Genomic DNA, 18,992 nt, shown 5'->3' with positions numbered 1-18,992 from the left:
TCAGCTATGATTTCTTTAAACAGTCTTTCTGCTCCTTGGACTCTCAGCATGTATGCCGAGATGTATGCCAGTACATCTCAGTGTCCCAAAGATCTCCAAGGCTCTGGTCATTCTTCTTCAGTTTTCTTTCTGTTCTTCACTTTGGATAATCTCAATTGATAGATCTTCAAATTTGCTGATTGTTTCTTCTGCCACTCAAGAAGAAACAATTATTGAAATCCCCAGTTCATTTTTCCACTGCAGGCACTGTACTTTCATCTCTAGAATTTTTATTTGCTTAAAAAAACCCATTTCTATATTTTAAAATTTATATATATTTATTTATTTGGCTGTGCCAGGCCTCAGCTGTGGCATGCAAACTTTTTGTTGTGGCATGCAGGACTCAGTTTCCTGACCAGAGGTCAAACCCAGGCCCCCTGGATTGGAAGGATGGAGTCTTAGCCACTAGGGAAGTACCAATTTCTATCTTTTTATTAATATTTTCTATTATGTGAGATATGGCTGCCATGATTTCCTTTAATTGCTCATACTGGACTTCCTTCAGTCCTTCAAACATATTTTTAATAGGTTATTTAAGGTCATTGCATAGTAAGTACAGGGTCTGGGCCCCTCTTGGGCAGTTTCTACTGAGTTTTCATCCCGTGAATGGGCCACACTTACAAGTTTATTTGAATGTCTTATAACCTTTTATTGAAAATTGGCACACCTGCAAATGAGATTCTCTCCCCTCACCAGGCCAATAAGTTCCCTAAAGTGCAGGAACTATTTTGTTATTACTCTAAGCCTAAGCATCTTATCACAAGGAGTACCATTTGTTATTTTTGGAACAATCTAATAACTCTAATTCTGAAGGTAAAAAATTATCATCATTAAAATATATACTCAAGAATTTACTCTGATGAAAGTTAAGTGACCTTTGTAAAGTAGATGGTCAGGATACTGGTCATCTAAACCAGTGTTATATAGATTCAGGGTTGTTAGTTACAAATGAACATTCAGAGTATGAAATCAGTCTGACACACTGAGAAACCAGAAATTCAAAAAAAGCACTAAATCATAAAAAGATTTTTTTAAAGGTGGTTTAAAAGAAAAAAAAATAGGCAGCTTAATTCAGAGTTTATCCTATTGATTAATATGAAAACCTCAATGAGTGTAATAATGGAAGAAAAAGATACTTCAAACAGCTACTATATTAATATCTTTGGAAAAAAATGCATTCAAACAATATGGCTACTAGTTGCTGCCTTTCCTTTTCTTATACATTTCTATATATTTATTAGAATATATCAAATTTCATAAAACTTATTCACAGAATAAATTTTACTGAAATTATTATTGGGATAAAGATGAAAAGCTAGCTCTGTAAGTAGAAATTCACACCTATTCAAACCAAAGAATCAAGATCTAAATAAACATAATGCATTTTCAATGTCTACTAACTATAATACACAGAGAGAATTTTTTTACTGAAAAATCATGAAACGTCTTCAAAAAACTTATTTTTCCAATTTGCACCAATTTCATTACTTTAAAATTTTTACTTAACTAATAAACCTCTCTAAACCACCTTTAAATCTTTTTTTTTTAAACAAGGCTGAACAAGTATATACAAATATTCTTCCATCACCTACAGAAAATTGCCTTACACAGATTGGCTCACTTGGGTTTTTAATAATAATTTTTGAACTATGAAAATTAATCATTTAAAATTTTGTTATGAATGTAGTGGTAGTGTTGATTTAGTTTCAGTTCCAAAATCAAGGATTTTACTATCCTATAAAACATATCCTGAGTTCAAAGTATTTAAGGGGGGTTAAACAAAATGCAAACATTTAATGCAACATTAAGCATATGAAATAAAAACTTGATTGCCAAAAGAAAGCATGCTATGCTGTTACCCTGGTGACAGGTTAAAAAAGGGATTGTGAGCTGAATAGCTGTATGATATGAAATTAAAATGTTTCACATTGAACAATCCAAAATGAATTGGGAAAGGTTAGAGTAGAGGAGAGAGAAATCAATTCTCCAATGGCAATGGGTGAATGAGAGAGAAGAATGAATAGGATTTGCCAGTGGGGTGCAACAGCTGCCAAATATTCCTGCAGCCAAAGAATCACAATAATACTGATGAAGTGTGCAAGAGCTTTTGGAATCATTGCAGGGAACAGAGACATTCTCCTGCAATAATGAGGCTATTCTGTCTTCCATTCAGCTCTTGTAGTACAACGAAAAACAAAAAAAGAAAAATATTTTAAAATGTAACATTTAACAAAAAGCATATAAATATGATATACTTTCCACTTAATATTTTGTGCCTAAATTCACATAGGTTTCTAAATCATCCAAGACACAGTCTTATTAAGAAACTGAAAATATTAGAGAGATATCAAAAAGTAAGGCAAGCTTAAAGGATGAAGACTGAATTAACATTTTCTTTCCTCTTGGTGCTTTTGCTTAATTAAAGAGATATTTCCAAAGGCACAATATAGCTGGGTATGCTTGTGAGTGTATACCCAAAGTACTATTTTTAATTATATAGTTATCAGACTATCAACTCCCTTGTCATAATGAAATGGCCTGAGAACAAAAATGAAAGAAGTATGATATAAGTTTTAATTTGTTGTCACAGATGGTGTAAATTTTAATAATTTGATATATCCTTTTAAATTCAGAAATAACTGAAAGAGTCAATATGCAGTGGCCAACAATATTGCTCTTCCTTGGGAATTGTTTACAAATGGCTACTTTTTTCTGTTTCCTTTCCCAGTTTTACTTCATTGATTATGGTATTTCAAAACCTTAAACTTTCATTATCTAATTGAAAACTTAATGAGTGAATGAATTACAAATCTAAAAATGAGGCAAGCACATTCTTACTTAATAGCAAGAAAAAAACAGCTAATTGCATCTGTGAGGTAAAAAAAAAAAAATCACTAAAAAATTGATTCTCCATTTTATCAGGAAACCAGATGAGGAAAGAAAATACTGTAGAAATGTAGACACAATGACTGCACTTCAAGTGAAAGTCCTTTCCCATTATGCTGCTGAGACTAAAAGTGAAACTGACGACAGGCTGTGCAGCCAGCCAAGATACTTGATACACAAGTTCTGCTAAGCTGGAGCTCAAAGTGGCGGTTCTACTCTGACTCCGTACACCCAAAGTAATCCTCTACAAAAGTGAACACTACATTTGTAAAAACCTGTCTGATTGGAGTCTTTTCATCAGTATTTTCACAGGCCAAAGTGAAAGTGTTCCTTTTCCCACATCTTTAACTTCTGCTCAAATATCAAGAGAGAAAATAGAGAGTTTAAGTAGAAACCATAAACAAGAGGATCTGCCCCAGATTCAGTTAGGATCAGAACTGCAAAAGATTTCAGGAGGAGGACTCATCCAATCCACCACCACCACCTCTCAGAGGAGGAAACTGAAGTCAAAAGTTGAAACATTTTACACAAAGAGTTGTACCACCTTGATACTCAATAGTGGTGCTGAGACCACACTTCTGACTCCGGACACCTGACCCAGTGCTGGTCCCACCATACCAAGAGCTGTGACATTTCACTGCCAGATGAAGGAGCCAAAAGAACCAAAAATGGAATAATTTTCCTAGCCTGAATGACTCAATAGAATAAGCAAGTTAAATGAAACTGTGTACATGATTACAGGGTTGAACAGATGTCAGCTGCACCATCGCACTCTGTACTGCCAGGGACCACCAATACCACATAACCTATTTAATTCCCAGATTTATCAATCCTATCTGAGCAAGATTTTCTATTGCCGGGAGCCAGCGTGAGGAACTCCACCCATGGCAAAGGTCATGAGGAAGGAGGCTTCGGCATACGCAAAGGCGTGATGATCAAGCCTCAGGAAACCCCCTGTTCCTGAGCATCTACCCCCCAAACCAGAGTCTACCTACTTTACTGTTTCATGGGCTCACCTATACCTCTGACTTTATGGGGGGCTTGACCCCCCATTACCTCTCTCGGAGAAGGAGTTAACTTACAGCTCCAAGTCAATAAACATTCCTGGGAGTGACAAGAGTGTTTCAACTTAGGAATTCCTCTGAAGGTTACCTAGCCTGCCTGTACAGGTTCATCCGGCCACATGTGATTGTTTACAGCCGCCCAACCATGAGAGGCACGAGATGTTTTAGACTTACTAAAGGCAAACCCTTTTGGGAAGTTAGAAATATTTGGTATAGTGGGTTGGTTAGGAATTATATTGGTGAAGGGTTTTTCATTTGTTGTGCCAATAATTGCTGCTAACTCCCTGCCCGGGCTGTAACAAGGGTGTCTCAGGTCAAACCTCTCGGCTGGCAGACTAGCTTGTGTCACAAGATTATCCATACTCCTGCCAAGCACATGATTGTTTGCTAAGTTGCTAAGTTGCTCAGTTGTGTCCAACTCTGCAACCCCAGTCCACCAAGCTTCCCTGTTCTTCACACCCTGAACTGCAGCACACCAAGCTTCACTGTCCTTCACTATCTCCCTCAGTTTGCTCAAACTCATGTTGATTCAGTCAGTGATGCCATCCAACCATGTCATCCTCTGTTGCCCCCTTCTCCTCTTACCCTCAAACTTTCCCAGCATCAGGGTCTTTTCCAGTGAATCAGTTCCTCCCATCATTGGCCAAAGTTTCAGAGATTCAGCTTCTGCATCATTCCTTCCAATGAACACCCAGGACTGATCTCCTTTAGGATGGACTGGTTGGATCTCCTTGCAGTCCAAGGGATTCTCAAGAGTCTTCTCCATCACCACAGTTCAAAAGCATCAATTCTTCAAAGCTCAGCTTTCTTTATGGTCCCACTGTCACAACCATACATGACTACTGGAAAAACCACAGCTTTGACTATATGGACCTTGGTCGGCAAAGTGATGGCTCTCTTTTCTTGAACCCTCATCAGCTTAACTTTTAACTACTACTTCCCACTCAACATTCCTGAAAACTACCTTTCAAGGTCTCCTATGACCTGCACATTGTGAAACTCAGCAGTCAACAGTCTTTCTCGTAAGTGATGTAATTCAGTTGAACTCTCTGACCTTCCCTTGGCTCTCTGAACACCACGCCTGCCTACTTTCCCACCCTTGTCCTCTGCTCTTCCTTCTCAGTCTCCTTCGCTGGATCCATCTGATCTTCCTGACTCATCAACACGGAGTGTCCCAGGGTAGGCCTGGGACCTCTGCTCCCAGCTGGTCTCCCAGCTTCCAAGCTTCCACTCTTATCCCTCTTGAGGCGTTTATGATACTGTGGGCCCAATGATCTTGTGGCATATCAAGCTCTGCTTTGTCAAAACCCCACAAGGTCTCCCCATTGCTCAAAGGTTCAATGTCTAAGGCCTGTGACTACCTAACAAGACTCCTTCTCTACTACTCTACAGCTTGCTTCCTCCTCTCAAGCAAGACTATCTGCCTTCTTGCTCTTTCTCAAACAGCCTTGACTTCGGGTGCTTTGCATTTGCTGTCTCCTCTCATCAGAGGATCTAGCCTCCAGATAATCACATGACTCACTCCTTTCTGCCTTTAGGGCTTTGCTCTAATATTAATCTTCCCATCCTGCTAATCCATCCTGCCATCTACTTCTCTGCAACCAAATTAAAACTGCCAACTACCCCACCATCCACCCCAGGCATTCTTTGGCATTGCCTTTCTTTGGGATTGGAATGAAAACTGACCTTTTCTAGTCCTGTGGCCACTGCTGAGTTTTCCAAATTTGCTGGCATATTGAGTGCAGTACTTTCACAGCATCATCTTTCAGGATTTGAAATAGCTCTACTGGAATTCCATCACTTCCACTAGCTTTGTTCGTAGTGATGCTTCCTAAAGCCCACTTGACTTCACATTCCAGGTTGTCTGGCTCTAGAGAAGTGATCACACCATCATGATTATCTTGGTCTTGAAGATCTTTTTTGTACAGTTCTTCTGTGTATTCTTGCCACCTCTTCTTAGTATCTTCTGCTTCTGTTAGGTCCATACCATTTCTGTCCTTTATTGAGCCGCTCTTTGCATGAAATGTTCCCTTGGTATTTCTAATTTTCTTGAAGAAATCTCTAGTCTTTCCCATTCTGTTGTTTTCCTCTATTTCTTTGCATTGATCGCTGAAGAAGGCTTTCTTATCTCTTCTTGCTATTCTTTGGAACTCTGCATTCAGATGCTTATATCTTTCTTTTTTCTCCTTTGCTTTTCGCCTCTCTTCTTTTCACAGCTATTTGTAAGGCCTCCCCAGACAGCCATTTTGCTTTTTTGTATTTCTTTTCCATGGGGATGGTCTTGATCCCTGTCTCCTGTTCAATGTCACGAACTTCATTCCATAGTTCATCAGGCACTCTATCTATCAGATCTAGTCCCTTAAATCTATTTCTCACTTCCACTGTATAATCATAAGGGATTTGATTTAGGTCATACCTGAATGGTCTAGTGGTTTTCCCTACTTTCTTCAAATTAAATCTGAATTTGGTAATAAGGAGTTCATGATCTGAGCCACAGTCAGCTCCTGGTCTTGTTTTTGTTGACTGTATAGAGCTTCACCATCTTTGGCTGCATAGAATATAATCAATCTGATTTCGGTTGATTACCCAACATCTATTTCACATCAAGCCCCAGGCAATCATGATAATCCATTTCCCTTTGCAATGATAGGTTCAGGAACAGGATGAGTTCTCCCTGGTCAATGAGAATCGAGACACAGCTGCTTGGGTAACATCCAGGAGAGGTTTCCTCACATCCTAGAGACAGACATGATCTAGATTTGACTCCTGGAACTTCTACAACTGCCCTGCCATCACAGCCACCTGACCAAGCCCAGGCACAGAGGAAAACAGGGCTAAGGAACTACCAACAAGCAGCACCAGCAGATGTGTGTACCGAGCCTCGTCCTTTCCATTCTCGGAGCCTCCTGCTCAATGTGAGATGTGTCCGTTTGAATCAGGCTTTATTACTTAAATCCAAAAGCATCCCAGTGATTCAGGAGGTTCTATGACTGCTCCTTTTGAAATCACATAAAAAGTGACTGCAATGGTGGAGCTGGACCTGAACCAGTGTAAAGTGAGAGGAGCGTCAAAGTGCAGAAAGGGGAACTCTGCCCTGTGAACAACATCTGAATCTCACTGACTCAATGGACATGAGTTTGAGCAAACTCTGGGAGACAGTGAAGGACAAGAAAGCCTGGTGTGCTGCCGTGCACTGGGGTCACAAAGAGTCAGACACAACTGAGCAACTGAACAACAAGGAAAACAGGCATTCTGATCAAAACTAAATGAAAGATTTCTGAAAGAAACTATTTTCTTTACTAGTTTCTCCTCCAATCATTAGCAGATAGTGAAACCAATTACCATACTAAACCACAATGCCAACAAGATCATTTCATCTTCAAATAACATGAAGCGATTGTTCAACCCAACTTTTAATGATTCACTTCTGTCAAGACAAATGTTTAGGAAAAGAAGGATTACAAAGCAAAATAATTCCACATTAAGACAGTAAGTATTTATGCAAAAACTTCATTTGCTTTATTACACAAAGCAAAACTGTTATATGTCTCTGACATTAACTTTACTCTCTTGCTAAAATGCACTATCTTTTTACTATCCAAATAGTAGGGGCAAATATTATTAAATTTTTTTCCAGGTCATAATGATGAAAGAATACCATCCATGGAGAAACTGGGAAAATAAGATCAGCAGCCAAAACAAGCAACACAAAGGAAGTGCTGCAGGCTACTAGGTTTGGAGGCAAAACAGCTCCATGACGGAGCCACACGCAGCCACACCTGGAGGCCAACTCCGGTCTCCATTCCCCAGGCCACAGTGAAAACAAGACTGTGAAGCCTAAATGGGAACAGCCAACCAGCTTACATCAACTCTCGTGTTGGGGACCTCTTCAGCAAATAAGCCAACACAGTTTCAATTCACTTTGCCTAACCAAGATTATGCTTTGTCTAAAAGACTGGTACAAACGTTACAGGTCTTTGCTGCTAGGGTGGAAGCAATTTTACAATAAACGGGTCTATTTAATAAATGGCAAGCTCAATAGAAACTCAGCAAAACTAATGTTATTTCGGTAGTATGTCCACAATTATCCACAAAACCGAAATTTTGGCTTAAATATTTCATAAACATAATTTTTTTTCCAACTTCTAAAGGGTAGTGAGAGAGTTACTCACTCAGTCATATCTAACTCTTTGAGACCCTATGGACTGTAGTGCACCAGGCTCCTCTGTCCATGGGATTCTCCAGACAGGAATCCTGGAGTGGGTTGCCATGCCTTCCTCCAGGGGATCTTCCTGACCCAGGGATTGAACCTGGATCTCCTGCATTACAGGCAGATTCTTTACCATCTGAGCCACCAGGGAAGTTCTAAGGGTAGTGAACTCAATAGCAATATAACAGGAGTCGTCGTCTAGGAAGATGACAGAACAGGTAGAAAGCACCAAGAGTCTGTCTCCCCACCTAGACAACAATCACACTGGCAGAATCTGTCTAACAGAACTGAGAGTTCCCAACTTTGTAACTTTCAGAAGGCGGCTCAGGTAGTAAATAGTGATAACTTCTGGTCAATTTCAGCTTTACAGTAGCAGCTCCCCATCCCCCTATCCTCAAGCTGCCCGGCAGGCAACTGTGGGTGTGTTCACTGAAGTAGCTTGCACACAGCTTGTGGAAGCCGGGGTGGGCAAAAATGGACCCTGTCCTTGAAATATTGAGGATCTGAGCTCTGAACTCATAACTGCTGCTTCTGACCACAGAGGAGCAGACAGAGAAGCAAGTAGCCATTGTTACTGTACCTCCAGCATTGCTGCAAGCCCCTCCCCCTCTGGCTGGAATGACTTCCAGGAGATTTAAAGGTATAGTGTATCCCTAACCGCCACCCCCCTTCATTTTTTTCCCTTTTTCAAGAGCTAGGCCTTAAAGGCTAAGATGTTCTAAAACAACTGTATATACAAAGAAAACTGGCAAGTGACTGCACATGCCCAGGGAAAGTCTAAGAAAAGACCTGAGAAGAACTTAAGTTTACCTCTTGGCCTGATCCTTGGCACAGAGACAGTCTGCAACAATCAAAACAACAAAATGAAAAAGACAATAATGAAAACCACTAAACCTTGGGGAAGAAGGAGAATCTGATTTTCAAAATCCTCACATTATTAGATTAAAACGTTCAATGCTCAACCAAAAAATCGGAAGTCATACAAATGAACAGGCAAGTATGGCCAACTCAAAGGGGGAAAAAAAAAATCAACAGATTTATCCCTGAAAAGACCTAATGGCAGACATAACAGAAAAAAACTTTAAAACAACTGTCTTAAAGATGCTAAACGAACTAAAGGAGGAAAAAGTCAAGAAAACAATGAGTAAGCAAAATAAAAGTATCAATAAAAAGACAGAAAACCTAAAAAGAAATGAAAAAGAAATTCTGGAGCTGAAAAGAACCATAATTGAAATGAAAAACTCACTCGAGTAATTCAAAGGTGGATCCGAGCAGTCAGAAGGAAAAAAAATATCAGTTAGTATGAAGATAGGACAATAGAATTATCAAGTCTGAAGAAAAGAAAGAAAAAAGATGGTTTAAGAAAAGTGAACAGAACCTAAGGGTCCCGTGGAGACACCACCAAGTAGACCAAGATACACACCGTGAGAGTCCCAGCAGGAGAGAAAGAGACAAAGAGAACATCTGAAGAAACAGCGACCAAGAACGCCCCAGCCTTGATGACAGACATGAACGTACACGTTCAAAAAGCTCAACAAACTCCAAAGATGAACTCAAAGACCCACAGTCAAACTTTCAAACGCTGACAACAAAACCGTGAAAGAGAGGGACGAATCTTCAAGTGAAAATAAGATTATCAGCAGATTTCTCATCAGAAACTCTGGAGGCCAAAGAGAGTAGGCTGATATATAAACACTGCTAAAAGAAAAAAAAAAACTGTCAACCAGGAAACCTAAATCCAGGAAAAATATCCTTCAAAGGTGAGGGAGCAGTTAATATCTTCCCAGATAAAACAAAAGCTGAGGGAGTCTATGACAACTAGACCTGCCCTGCAAAAAAAAAAAAAAAATGCTAAACGAAGTCCAGCAGAGTGGAGTGAAGACACTAGACAGTACCAAAAAGCCACCTGAATAAATATCTCAGTAAAGGGAAATACATGGACAATCATAAAGGCTAGTATTAGTGCAACAATGCTTGTAACTTCACTTTTTTGTTCTCTACATGATTTAAGGACCTAATACATTTAAAAATTACTAGAGTGAAAGCTAATATCATTTTAGCTTTTCCCACGAGCTGACTCATTAGAAAAGACCCTGATGCTGGGAAAGATAGAAGGCAGAAGGAGAAGGGGATGACAGAGGACAAGATGATTGGAAGGCATCACTGACTCAACAGACTTGAGTCTGAGCAAGCTCTGTGAGATGGTAAAAGACAGGGAAGCCTGGCATGCTGCAGTCCAATGGGTCACAAAGAGTCGGACACAAACGAGCGACTAAACAACATCATTTAAAAATCGCTAGAGTGGAAAAAAAAATCACTGGAGTGAAAGCTAGTATCACTTTATCTTTGTTTTGCAACTCCATGCTTTGTGTTCTATATAATTTAAGAGGCTAATGCATTTAAAATAATTATTGGTTTATAGTTTCAGACCTAGACTGTATAAGGGTGTAATTCACTGATGTTGAACACCTGTACCCAGGCAATCACCTGACCTTTATTCTGTCTTTTATACTTCTGTTCTTTCTATAAATTTCCAATAAAGGAAATTATACATTGTATTGTCTTCTTTAACTGATTTCTTTCTCTTAGTATGATTTTCTTTTTAGGTTTATGCATGTAGATACATGTATCAATACTGCATTTCTTTTTATTGCAAAGTAGTCCAACTACAATCAGGTACCACACCTCACTCCAGTCAGAATGACCATCATTTTAAAAAAAATCTATAACAAATACTGAAAAGGAAGTGATGAAAATGTAACCCTTCCACATTCTTGTTGGGAATGTGCAAGTTGGGTACAGCTACATGGACACAGTATGGAAGTTGCAGAAAAAACTAAAAACAGAACTACCATGTGATCCAGCAATCCCACTCCTGGCATATATCCAGACAAAACTATAATTCAAAAAGATGCATGCGCCCCTGAGTTCACAGTAGCACTGTTCACAATCAACAGCATGTGGAAGCATTCATCTGTCCATGGACAGACGAATGGATGAAGATGTGGTACACACACACACACACACACGCGTGCGTGCACACACACAGACACACACACACACACACACACACACACACTGGACTATTACTCAGCCATAAAAAAGAATGAAATAATGCCATCTGCAGCAACATAAATGCAACTAGAGATTATTATACTAAGTAAATCAGAATGAGAAACAAAAATACCATATAATATCACTTATATATGAACCTATCTAATGAAACAGAAACAGATTCAAACACAGAGTACAGACTTGTGGCTGCCAAGGGGGAAGGGACTGGGGGAGGGAAGGAGTGGGAGGCTGGGGTTAGGTTAGCAGGTGTCAGCTTTTATACACAGGATGGATAAACAACAAGGTCCTACTGTATAGCACATGGAAATATATTCAATATTCTACAATGGAAAATAATAGTTAAAAAGAATGATATATGTGTATAATATATATAACTAAATTACTGTATACCACAGAAATTATCACAACATTGTAAATCAACTGAACTTCAATAAAAAAATAACAAAAGAAAAGAGATTTTCTCAGTAAAACAACATTAGCCATAAATATACACCCTAAGCCAAATTTTGTTTTCCTTCTACCTAATTCTTCAGGGGTAACCTGAATTTCTGTTCTGTGCCCTTCAGACCTGCTCGGTCACCTGTCATCTTTTTTCTTTTATTTTAATCATTATTAAAAAGTGAAGCTGCTCAGTCGTGTCCGACTCTTTGCGATCCCATGGACTATATACATTTCATGGAATTCTCCAGGCTAGAATACTGGAGTGGGTAGCCTTTCCCTTCTCCAGGGGACCTTCCCAACCTAGGGATCAAACCCAGGTCTCCTGCATTACAGGTGGATTCTTTACCAGCTGAGCCACAAGAGAAGCCCACGAATACTGGAGTGGGTATCCTAACCCTTCTCCAGCAGATCTTCCCGACCCAAGAATCGAACTGGGGTCTCCTGCATTGCAGGCAGCTTCTTTACCAACTGAACTACCAGGGAAGTCCCTTCCTCTCAAGGAAAAGCAAAAAGAAAAGGAGTTGATATAACACAATTTTATTACCTGTCTCACTCCAACAAGTAATGGATAGTACTTGCTAATGCAGGATTACTCTAGTAGGTACACAGACATTCATAATAAATAATCCTGTCACTCAGAAGCATGAATGGCACAATGATTTTGTTTTATTTGCCCCGGTATAAAGCAGGTTTTCCCTTTTGCTTATTAGGTTATTAGGAAGCAAAAAGGTACACTTAGGGTTCACAAATAACTAACTCAATCTGCTGTTAATTCTTTCTTGTTTCTTATAAACATATTTTTAACTGTTCAGATTATTTCCTATGTTTTAGTACTATCCCCCTTCTCAATACATTTTTCAAGATTAACAGAGTAAGAAAACAGAAGTAATAAATACAAACTATTTGAATGGATTTCCTACAAGATTTCCGAGTACCTTCCTCAATGTTGTCCAAGTTTTTCTGCTCATTTACTCTGTTTTAAATGGTTTCACATACCTTGAATTTCCATGGTCTTGAAAATGCTGTGCTCTTAATTGCGATGCCACAAACAAGGATGATGCTACTGCCAGGAACTGGTTTCTCTCAGTCTCTGTTAACTTGTGTCCTGAGGGAAATCATAATGTTAACATCTTTCCTTCTGTATTACAGAACTGGTAGTCATTCAAACAAGCATTTTATCAAATGTCTATTATGGAGCTAGTGCTGTACCAGGGACTGGGCTGTGCCAGGGGAAAGGAGGGAGCAAGATTATTTAAATACAACAAAAACCCCTGTTCACCGCAAGCCTGTAGTCTAATTTGGGAAAGAAGATGTTAAACAGATGCACAGAGCAAAACAATTATCAAAAAAAAAAAAACTATTGACACAGATCTCTAGGAAAACCTGAGGGCTCCTCACAGGTGCTTCCGTTTATCAATGTTTATCAACCCCTACCCCAATTTTACTTCTAAGGAGAGAGAAGATACAGTGAGGAAAAGGCGTGTTGTCAGTCAAAGACAGTGACTGGGCCATGTTTTCTAATGTGAGGAATGAAAAGAAAATAAGTATGCGACTGTCTTGGCTCTAAAATCCCAGTCTTCGTTTGAATCTCAGTTAACCAACCAACTGACCAACTAACCAACCAATTTTTTTCTCCCTCTCGAATTCACTCTTCTTACCATCATACAGCTGGACCTGGGGGCAGAGGCCTCACCTGACAACTAGGGGAAGGTGCCCTGGTCTGGCTGGGTGTGGCTCATGGGGGAATCTGCTCTATGCGCAGAAATTCCTCACGAAGTGTGAGAGTCAAGGCAGGATTGGCTGCTCCAGGGTCTCCCGGGGCTAACATACCCCTGTGAGTGCCCTGTAACCTCACCACAGTGTCTAACACCATTTATTTACCACAGTGCTGTACAAAGATGATAAGAGTCCATCAGATGCTACAGCACAGGCAATCCTCGTGTTGGGCCATTTGCACTAAGATGCTACTTGTACAATTAAAAACAGAAAAAAAAAAACGATCAGGTAGTTATTTAAATTTATTAGAAAGAAATGAAGCAATTTCAACATTAAGTCTTAAAAAAGTATTCAAAATATAAACGAGACTAAAACTATTCACAATTAGAATATAAAAACCCAATAATCCATTTCTCCTTGAGACAAACCTAGAAGCTCCATAATATGAGATCGATCCGAACCCTCGATGGCTTAATAAACCACATTCCTACAGGCTTTGAAAAGTTCCTAATCATACCCAACCCTTCAGCAGTGATGGAAACATTCTACTTTGATTCTATTAAACTACCCTACATGAGGATTACAGAAATTTGGCTTGGTCTTCTCAAACACATACCATCTACAAGAGCAATTCTCAAAGTATGGCCTGGGGACGACAGGGAGTCCCCAAGAACCCTTTGGGAGTCTGCAAGGTCAAAACTATTTTCATAATAATGCTAGGATTTCTGTTTTTTCCCCCTTCTTGTTTTCTCAGGAGTATATGGTGGGGGTTCCCTGACCTAGGACATACAATGTGTGATGGTATCATTCCTCTGATGTCAACATATAATGGATTTATTATTGTTACTTTGAAAACAAATTAATAATTAATTTTAAAGCCCCTGAGTTTTAATTTATAATATGGAATTCTCCAGGCAAGAATACTGGATTGGGTTGCCATTTCCTTCTCCAGGGGGATCTTCCCGACCCAGGGATCAAACCCATGTCTCTTGCATCTCCTGCATTGGCAGGTCGGTTCCCTACCACCAGTGCCACCGGGGAAGCCCAATTTACAATACAGCAAATATATAACCACAAAGGCTCTTTGGAGTATGAAGAGGACCAGTGCTTCCCAAACCTCACTGTGCATCAGAATCACCTGGATTAAAGCTCAGATTTCCATGCTCTACCTGTGGAGTATGATTGGTAGCTAGCCTGAGGTGGGGCCCAGTAATCTTTATTTCTATTAATAACAAGCTCCAGAGTGATGCTGAAGTTACATGTCTCCTGATCTCATTTGAATAGAAGCTGTTTTCGACTCATCTTTATCAAACTGTGTAACACAAACCACTTAGTAGTAGCTCATGAAAGCAGTTTGTGGGTCAGACCAGCAATAAAACTTTTGAGAGCACTTTGCTCACACTATTATCCAGAGTGTGTGTATCCTAAGTCATGATGTAAAATACATTTATTACAGTGGTTAACAAAGTAGTCTCTTCTCTAGACACATCTGCACGTCATATATCACCAACAAAGGTGGGGGGGAGGCAAAACAAGGTATCATTAAGCTTTTAAATCACTTGGGTAGTAAGCCTTGTGAATCTAACTGGAATTACACAAAATCAGTGTACTAATCTGAGAAAGACCAGCATTCATAAATGCCGAATCTCCCAAACAATAACTGATTTTTCCTCATGTGTTCAGATTGTGTTTTTTGACAAGATTTTACAGTTGTCTTCATAAAGGTTCTGTCTTCACTACTGCATTTTCTCTATAATCTTTCAAGATACTATAGTGAACATGAAAAGACTGGAGGCTTTTTTTTTTTTTTCCATTTTTCTTTCAAGCTAGCTTCCTGCAGTAACCTGCAGGATACTGAATCAGTGTTTCATCTGGTCTAATAAATTACCAGCTGCACCGACTCAGGCAATATTGAGAAAGGGAGGTTCCCAAGTAAAAATCTAATTCCATCACATCTCATAGGCAAACTGATACGACGCATAACAACTTTAACCCTTTTATTGATAGCAGAACAGGTTTTCAAATTTTGCCAGTGATAAATATGCAATAAATTTCGTATAAGAGTGCTAAAAACTTCTTGACTTCTGCTACTCAACTGAATTTGTTTCTACAGTTTTTTAAAGAATCTCAAGTAATTTTAATAGAAAAGAGCTTCGAAGATCATCAACTCCATCCTCAGTGCAGTGTGGATGTCTCTTCTGCAGTGTGGGACACATGGTTATATATGACCCACAGAACTCCTCCAGGATAGGAAAATGAAAACTTCGTACAAGGATTTCTGAATCATCAGCCAGTTACTTCTCATACTGAGACTGCTTCTTTGTGACTTCCACCCATAGATCTGGACTTTTCCAATCTAAAGTAACATTGAATAATTCTATTCCCTCCTTCGCTTGTACATCACCAATCTAGACTGCAGTTAGACATCCTGTATTGCACTTAGTCACTCAGTGATGTCCAACTCTGCAACTCCACAGACAGCAGCCCACCAGGGTCCTCTGTCCATGGGGATTCTAAAGGCAAAAGTACTGGAGTGGATTGCCATGCCCTCCTCCACGGGGCAGTCCCAACCCAGGGATCGAACTCAGGTCTCCAGCACTGCAGGCAGATTCTTTACTATATGAGCCACCCAGGAAGCCCTTCAGTTCAGTTCAGGTCAGTCGCTCAGTCATGTCCGACTCCTTGCGACCCCATGAATTGCAGCACTCCAGGCCTCTCTGTCCATCACCAACTCCCGGAGTTCACTCAGACTCACATCCATCGAGTTGGTGATGCCATCCAGCCATCTCATCCTCAGTCGTCCCCTTCTTCTCCTGCCCCCAATCTCCCAGCATCAGTCATTTCCAATGAGTCAACTCTTCGCACGAGGTGGCCAAAGTACACGAGTTTCAGCTTTAGCATCATTCCTTCCAATGAAATCCCAGGGCTGATCTCCTTCAGAATGGACTGGTTGGATCTCCTTGGAGTCCAAGGGACTCTCAAGAGTCTTCTCCAACACCACAGTTTAAAAGCATCAATTCTTCGGCGCTCAGCCGTCTTCACAGTCCAACTCTCATACCCATACATGACCACAGGAAAAACCATAGCCTTGACTAGATGGACCTTTGTTGGCAAAGTAATGTCTCTGCTTTTGAATATACTATCTAGGCTGGTCATAACTTTTCTTCCAAGGAGTAAGCGTCTTTTAATTTCATGGCTGCAATCACCATCTGCAGTGATTTTGGAGCCCCCAAAAATAAAGTCTGACACTGTTTCCACTGTTTCCCCATCTATTTCCCATGAAGTGATGGGACCAGATGCCATGATCTTCGTTTTCTGAATGTTGAGCTGTAAGCCAACTTTTTCACTCTCTTCTTTCACTTTCATCAAGAGGCTTTTTAGCTCCTCTTCACTTTCTGCCATAAGGGTGGTGTCATCTGCATATCTGAGGTTATTGATATTTCTCCCGGCAATCTTGATTCCAGCTTGTGTTTCTTCCAGTCCAGCGTTTCTCATGATGTACTCTGCATAGAAGTTAAATAAGCAGGGTGACAATATACAGCCTTGACGTACTCCTTTTCCTATTTGGAACCAGTCTGTAGTTCCATGTCCAATTCTAACTGTTGCTTCCTGACCTGCATATAGGTTTCTCAAGAGGCAGGTCAGGTGGTCTGGGATTCCCATCTCTTTCAGAATTTTCCACAGTTTATTGTGATCCACACAGTCAAAGGCTTTGGCATAGTCAAGAAAGCAGAAATAGATGTTTTTCTGGAACTCTCTTGCTTTTTCCATGATCCAGCGGATGTTGGGAATTTGATATCTGGTTCCTCTGCCTTTTCTAAAACCGGCTTGAACATCAGGAAGTTCACGGTTCACGTACTGCTGAAGCCTGGCTTGGAGAATTTCGAGCATTACTTTACTAGCATGTGAGATGAGTGAGATTTTGCGGTAGTTTGAGCATTCTTTGGCATTGCCTTTTTTTGGGACTGGAATAAAAACTGACCTTTTCCAGTCCTGTGGCCACTGCTGAGTTTTCCAAATTTGCTGGCATAGAGTGCAGCACTTTCACAGCATCATAAACATCCTAAAACTTATTAAATAAAATAAATGTCCTGACCACTCTTGGGGTACTCTGGCCATGTCAAAAGAGGGGTATTCAGGTCCAGAAAGACAATGTATCAGAGATACTATCATAACAAGAATACTTTATCCTTTATATTATACTCCTTAGATATAGAGGCACTGCAATATGTTTTCATATATGGAAGCCAATTTTGCTCTTTACTTTTCACATAATCTTCTTGGCTAGTCTCAGAAATCTATGATTACATATAAGCTTTAAAATGATTTATGTAGTAAGCCTTGTGAATCTAACTGGAACTACATAAAATCTGTGTATTAATCTGAGAAAGACCAGTTCCCAAAAATGCAGAGTCTCCCAAACAATAACTGATTTTTTTCGGATGTGTTCAGATTCTGTTTCTTGTTCCTTGACAAGATTTTACAGTTACAACTGTCTTCACAAAGGTTCTATGTCTTCCCCATTTCATCTTCTCTGCAGTCTTACAAAATACTACGGTTAATATGAAAAGGTTTGTTTTTTTCTATTTTCGTTTCAAGCTAGCTTCCACACTAGAGAGTCACTGACTTGGCATATTTTTCTTGTTGTACTCAGCCACCTTGCCAAATCAGCTTATTAAGTCTACAAGTTTTTATTAATAAAACTAGGATCTCCTGGGTTTTCTAGGAATATAATAATACCTGGAGAAAAAAGTCTCTTTCAAAAAATATTTATACCAACTACTTCCTTTTTTTCCATTTTTATCCTTTGTAACAGTGTTTAATAATAATAGTAATTTTATAGTCGACTTCATTTCATCCCTGATTCTAAGGGAAATGATTTCAGCATTTCATCATGTAAAATTATACTTTTTATTAGTTTTCAGTAAGGAGACTTTTAATCAAATTTAATTGGCTTACTTTTACTTTTATTAGAAATGTGTTATTAGAAAAGAGTTTCTTTACTAAGTGGCTACTGAATATATCAAATATCTTTCTCACATCTATTTTTTGGTAAGCAATCAGGAGTTTGCAAAGAGTCAGACACAACTGAGCAACGAACTTCCTTAACCTTCTGGGGGGATAATTTCAAAGCTGTAAGCCCTCAACAGTGTCAATGCTCTCCACTCCAGTGGTTACTGCAGGTCAAGCCCCTATTGCAGCACCTCTGAGGGCCTCTGTGAAGCCCCTGCTATTACCCACCCACCTAGCTTTAAGAAGATTCATCTGTGTTCTCCTAAGTGGTTTTGTTCTGTCTGTGGTTGACACTTTCCTGGGGGTTCCATTTAAAGGCAGTGTGTATGAGACAGTGCTAACAGGGGTCCTGACCCTGAGCCATGTGTGCTCTATGTGTGGGCTGTGGCTTGGCCGACCCTTGGCCTCATGGGTAGGGTAGTCTGGGGGGTCATTTTGTTTGGGGGGAATCTTTAGGTAATCCCTTTAAGGGTTGGTTAGATTTCTCAGGGGTTTCCCTAGTGGCTCAGCAGTAAAGAATCCTCCTGCCAAGAGGGAGACTTGGGTCT

At 39.8% G+C, this 18,992-nt stretch overlaps 1 protein-coding gene across 1 annotated transcript in view; it reads right to left on the bottom strand.

Moving 5' to 3' along the window:
• The window catches only part of PCCA (propionyl-CoA carboxylase subunit alpha), a 378,264-nt gene that overhangs the window by 136,025 nt on the left and 223,247 nt on the right, over window positions 1-18,992 (bottom strand). The window contains exon 18 of the mRNA XM_069601951.1: window positions 12,712-12,820. Within this exon, the coding sequence (XP_069458052.1) occupies window positions 12,712-12,820 (109 nt within the window). The remainder of the gene's footprint in view (window positions 1-12,711; window positions 12,821-18,992) is intronic.

This window comes from Ovis canadensis, chromosome 10, assembly GCF_042477335.2.
Source record: "Ovis canadensis isolate MfBH-ARS-UI-01 breed Bighorn chromosome 10, ARS-UI_OviCan_v2, whole genome shotgun sequence".
In the NCBI taxonomy this organism is placed as follows: domain Eukaryota; kingdom Metazoa; phylum Chordata; class Mammalia; order Artiodactyla; family Bovidae; genus Ovis; species Ovis canadensis.
Note: the sequence above shows the minus strand (reverse complement) of the source record. Positions and strands in the feature narration are given on the sequence as shown.